At 34.4% G+C, this 5,663-nt stretch overlaps 1 protein-coding gene across 1 annotated transcript; it reads left to right on the top strand.

The window, feature by feature from the left end:
• Positions 1-570: 570 nt before the first annotated feature.
• On the top strand, positions 571-5,253 carry LOC149531698 (uncharacterized). Its single transcript, XM_089809055.1, has 6 exons — positions 571-846; positions 957-1,089; positions 1,706-1,833; positions 2,693-2,755; positions 2,867-2,935; positions 4,689-5,253. Exons 1-6 carry the CDS (start codon positions 685-687, stop codon positions 4,770-4,772), a joined length of 639 nt encoding a protein of 212 aa, XP_089665181.1. The 5' UTR covers positions 571-684; the 3' UTR covers positions 4,773-5,253.
• Positions 5,254-5,663: the final 410 nt, after the last annotated feature.

The following is a 5,663-nucleotide window of genomic DNA, read 5'->3' as shown; positions in this document are numbered from 1 at the left end:
ATAACGACTATTGGGGAATCTTAGTGGTAGGTATTGGGCAAACGTTTAAAAATGACACTTTTAGACTACCTCATACTCTACAAGTTCTACAAAGAACTCCGTAAATGTAAGAAAACTGAAAGTTTAACTTTAAGCTATTCACTGCAAGAGATTAACCAAAAAAAAATGACAAATTTTGACATACAAATTAGAAATTATTAAGTGTGCAAAGGTAGCCCAACTACTATGGTTTCTCCTAGTGTACACCCTAATTATACATCAATAAGTAATCCTCTTGCACCATGTTTAATCTTTCCCTTTTTCTGCTATCATTTGTGCATGTGCTGCTCTTTTGCCGGTTGTAGCCTGTAGAAATGTCTCCCCTAGTGCATGCATGAATTAGAACTTGTTAAGAGCTTAGGATCCTACAGATTTCGGAAAGAGGAAAAAAAACACAACGCCACGTGTTGGAGTTCAATTTTTAGGTTTGGCAAAGTGGAAACGTCCACTTGTCGCCCCAACATTGGCAGATGTCTAATCATTCAATCACCTTTGATGTCAGTAGCTGTCCTCCTCCATTTATTTGGGTAAAGAAAAAGAGGATTGTCCCAACACATTCATCGACATACATCTGGTGGAGTACAGTTATTTTTCCTTTCGGTTGATAGAAAAGAAAAATCTGGTAAAGTTGCATGCACAACAATAATGGAGGATGCTCTGCTATCCGGGGAAGAGGAAGGGGGAGCCTCAGGGCTGCCAAAGAACACCAAAGTCATCATAACAGGAAATAATAGGACTAAGTCTTTCCTTATTGGTTTACATGCTGTTGTCAAGAATACTGCTGGTGTTCGAGGATGGCATTGGCTGGTAACGATAACTTCTGAATCTTTTGGTTCTTTTGACTTCTTTTTTATGCCCATCAAATTCATATGCAGACCAAGGTTACAGATATTATTATGAATCAATTTGTTTATCAGGTACTTCCAAATGGATTAGAAGTGAAATTGCAAAGAAATGCCCTTAGTGTCATTGAACTACCCACTGAACAAGAGGAGGATAAAGTGCCAGAATTTGCTTCTTCTGACAACAATAGTAGCAGCATGGATTTAGGTCATTTTCTATCGTCTACCCATTTCAGTTTATTTCCCTTAGAATTGAATTAGCAATGTGGGTATCAGTTTCTTGAGAGAATAATTGAATTCAACTATGTGGGTATTAATTTGTTGACCATAAAAATGGCAACAAAAATGTGGGTACGCTTTTTCTGAGACAAAGAATATTGAATTAACCGTGTGTGAGTTTGTTGGAGATTTAATCATATGCGTACGGGTTCGAGTAGGAATAATTGAGTATGGGCATATGAGTGAGATGACAATAAATTGGGTTCAGCAATGTGTATGTGGCTTTTTTGAGATTCACAAAATGGATTTGATTGTTTTGACTCTTGATGAACCAATAAAATTTAGAAATATGGGTATATATTTGGTGACAAAAAAATAAAATTCAGCAATGTGTGTATAATTTTGTTGACAGAGAGATTGCGTGCAACCATGTCGTTTTGGGCTTGTTTCTAAACTAATAATGAATATGAGTATGATGATGAAAGTTTAGAAAATGAGTTCGATATTCTCATTATGGACAGGTTGTCAAAAAATGTATTTCTGCACTGTGGGCATTATATTGTTGTGGTTACTGACATTGATTTTTGTTTACTTATGTGATCAAGTTTCTGATGATTTTCAAAAGATTCGCAAACAGAAATCCAGGCCTCGTGTATTAGTAGGTTCAAACCGCATGAAAGATGGTAACCAAGTGCAATCTACAGATCCAAACATTCATTCCCAAGGGATGCTGGTAAGTATATGCCCTAGAACCATTTTTTTTTCTAAACCTACGAGGGACACAGAATATAGCAATTTTCATTTTATTCTTTGTGTGTGAAGGAAGAATTACATTTTAGACCTTAGTCAGAAAAGACCCTTATCATTCATAAAATAGACAAGCTTGCCTCAAAACTTTTGAGATGGTGTTCTGAATACTAGTTTTGGATTAATGTAGAAATATCTCATCTTTTAAAAGTATTAAGCTCTGTTACATCTTTGCAATTAGCATAAATATCTGTTATGGCGCTGACAACTTCAAAGCGGTAAAGCATAGCAAAATGTATTGCAGCCTACGCATTTAAAAAAAGAAAGTTTCACACTGCTGCTTGTATACGGTTACCCAAAAAATATATAACACTGCCAATGATTTCAATGTTTACAAGGATGGTAAAGTTTAACAAATTGTATTGTAGCCTATTAATTTCATGAGTGAGAATTGTATCTTGTAATTAAAACTCTTATGATCCATAAAGTAGAGAAGCCAACCTAAGAAGTTTCAGATGGTTTTCCCAGTTCAATGATTACTACAAAGATAACTGCTCTCTGTATTCTCTAAATACAATGTTACAATAAGAATTTATGACAATGTTCACGGTTTCAACACCTCTCAGTAAATTAATTAAACTCTGGTAAGAAAATAATCTTATAAGATACAGGGTCGAAGGTGTTTGCAAGGCTGCTTGTGATTAATGATGAGTATGCATTTCCTTGAAAATCTTTAAGTTCTTATGGATATGTAATTTAAGGATAAAACTATATAAAAAAATTCTCACAGTTTTGATAAGTGGGGGAGTGGACACATTTCATGACAAGTGATCAAATGATTTCAGAAGGTGGATCTCAGCAAATTGGAGACCTCTGCCCTGTGGAGATATTGGAAACACTTCAATCTCGTGAGTATTATATTGCAATGCCAATATGTACCTAGGCATCTACTTTCCCACATCTTTTCTTCTCAAAACTTTTACACATTCAAATTTCCCTTGTTTGTGTGTCTGTTGTAGGTTGATGTAAGTCCCAATCCTTCAAAAGATCAGTTGGTTGGTGCTGTTGAAAGGCATTTCATTTCACAGGTAATTGAGTTCAATACAATATATGGATTTAGATTGCTTTGAAGTTTTTGCTACAAGAATCCTGTAACATCAAATATGATTTGTCCTTTTTGGGCTTGGGTCCGTCAACCATCATATGAAAATTTTCTGTTGCTATTTTAAGTTGCTGTCAAATCCAAACAGAAGCTAAGAACATTAGTTCTAGTAGAGAACTGATAAAAAGTTACTGTACACTGCATTGGAATTTGAAGATATTTACTTGAATTCTGAGGGATTTATCATTATTCATTGTGTAAAAGAAAGCACTATTTCATGATTGTAGTCTGGTTGTATGGGTTGGAACATTATAGTGACAATTAAAGATCTATAAACACTTTCTTCGGTCAACTTGTGGTAGGGATTTTCTGGATTGATTTTTCATGTTGATTGGGTTTGGCCTATCATTGAAAGAGAACCCAAACACAAGATTTAACTTGTATTTTAGTATTTATTGTGAGTGCAATCATACATATTAAGTGAACCTAAAACTACAAAATGTCAACTTTAGTGTTACCAGAGGAGAAAATCCACTCAACGAATGTAGAAGAATGACTAATATTGATAAAGTCACATGTCAACTGAAATTCTTATCAGTGCAGATTGTGAAACTATTTTCATGGTTTTGCCCATAGTTTGCAGAGTCGGACTCGGAGAGTTCTCGGCAAGCTCAAAATTTTCAACTTGGCAAAAACTCAGCATATACTCTACAAAAACTCGGCAACTCAGAAAGTACTAAAATTTAAAATCTCTTAAGAAACATATATTTTTTCTAAAATTCAATTACAAAATGTATTAAATTAGAAATTGACATCTCAACAGAGAAAATGTGTAGTTTTATAACTCTAACATCATGTGAAAAATGCATCTAATCCAATGTTTTCTCTGCATTGACACTTTTTACCAACATTTTTTCACATCTATACATATGCGAGAGTTAACTTGAGAGTACTCGACCAGCAAAAAAATTTGAGAGTATTTGACAACTTCGAGAGTTTTCGGAGAGTTTGCAAACTATGGTTTTGCCTGCTGGAAATGTTTTTTAACACTGCTTTTTCTATGTGTCAGTGAGAACCTGGAAGTGATAAAATATGGAGCAGTCAAACAAAGTAGCTATCAAACTTATTCATCTGTTATTGTCTATGTTGCTCGTTCATTCGATGATTTCTGATAATTTTTTCTCCACTCTATGTATATTACAAATGCACAAAAATATTAACAGAATTGAAAAAACTTTTGAAATGATAATTGATAATTTGATGACAATGTCAAATCAATAATTATTAATAATCAAATTGCTTGCCTTCGTAATCCTCATTTTGGGAATGGATAGGCCAAGGACATACTCTCATCATACCTATGCCTAATGCAACCAGGGATCTGAAATCGGATCATATCTGTTAGGCTGTTTGGGTAGAGGAGGGCACCCTGCAGTATCTGCAAACATAGGTCATAGTTTATCATTTGATTTCTGCTCTGTTTTGATGGTTTTTTTTAATGTTCACTTTCTACATGGAAGTTAAAATAACCTAATAGATTACATGTAGTCTGATATTCAAGCAGCATGCACAAGTGTTAAATTTTGCAGAATTTTTTGAATCATATCAATTTTAATTCCTTATAACATCTGCACTTTTGAAAACTTAAACTTCAGGAAAATACATTTTTGGATTGCAATTGCAATGACCATCCAACCCCTCTGACTTACATTCAATCCAATTGCTTTACCTTCACAAAGCAATTGGATGAATTTCAGGTGATTAGTGGATTTGTGCAGGCAGCAAAGCGACTGAAAACAGTTTGCAGTCAAATACATAGCTAAGCAAAAGGAAGATCTCACAGAAGCTGATTTCTAAATATTTCATCTAAAATGAGTGGTGATACATGTAATATATATGCTTTTATTAAGTTGCATGTTGGATTTTCTCCAATGTAGGATTTCTCTTGCATTGCCTGACTAGTTGATGTAAAACTGCTTATATTTTACTCTTCAATTGCCTCAAATGAGTTAGCAAGGAAATTCAATTTCTGTCTCATGTGTACACTGAAACCTTTTGCTGGTGGCATTCATTTTGTAAGTGGAATGTGCAAATCCAGTGTCATAACACAGCATCAAAGGATGGTTTTCTTGAGGAAATGTATCATTATGTCTGTTCATAGACAAATTGTGAGTTTTGGCATGAGATGTAATGTTTCTAATGGATCTGGCCAAAGTTTCACAATATCAGGCAACTTTTCCAATCTGTGGATAAGAGTTTTGTTTTTATATTCATTTAAAAAATATGTTTCCAAATTTTGTGGAAGGCACTTTTCTGTTTTGATGTATCTGAGGTATTCTGCATGTCTAACTTAAGGTTCTTGTGAAATATGCTTTGAAGTATATAAGCAGAATTCTGGAATGAATCTCAATTAATCCTTGATCGAACATTCTTCTGATTTATTCCCCAAAAAATTGGGGTTTTTTGGTTGGCTTTGTGGTTACTAATTGTGATTATTCCTCAAAAAATTGTGATTACTCCTTGAAAGTTCTGCACCTCAGAATTCAGAGTGATTCTTGTTGAACCATGGGAGGTTAACATGTAGGTCTACCATGTGAAGTTCGAACATCTTTGGCTAACAGACAGAGACAGTTAAAGGGATATACTTTCAATAGTAAGGGCAGGAAATGGTTCTCTCTATCTAATTGCATAGCACAATCAAAGGCGAAAGTCAA

The sequence above is a fragment of the Cupressus sempervirens genome, chromosome 11 (assembly GCF_028749045.1).
Source record: "Cupressus sempervirens isolate cs-2001-9-10 chromosome 11, ASM2874904v1, whole genome shotgun sequence".
Taxonomy (NCBI): Eukaryota; Viridiplantae; Streptophyta; class Pinopsida; order Cupressales; family Cupressaceae; genus Cupressus; species Cupressus sempervirens.
This window is presented reverse-complemented; position numbering and strand designations above follow the sequence as displayed.

Bases quoted from the DNA above. Each gene is read 5' to 3' on its own strand.
- LOC149531698 (XM_089809055.1), top strand. From the start codon at position 685: ATGGAGGATGCTCTGCTATCCGGGGAAGAGGAAGGGGGAGCCTCAGGG. The intron at 1,090-1,705 runs GTCATTTTCTAT...TATGTGATCAAG, and splicing joins TAGTAGCAGCATGGATTTAG to TTTCTGATGATTTTCAAAAG. The intron at 1,834-2,692 runs GTAAGTATATGC...AAATGATTTCAG, and splicing joins TTCATTCCCAAGGGATGCTG to AAGGTGGATCTCAGCAAATT.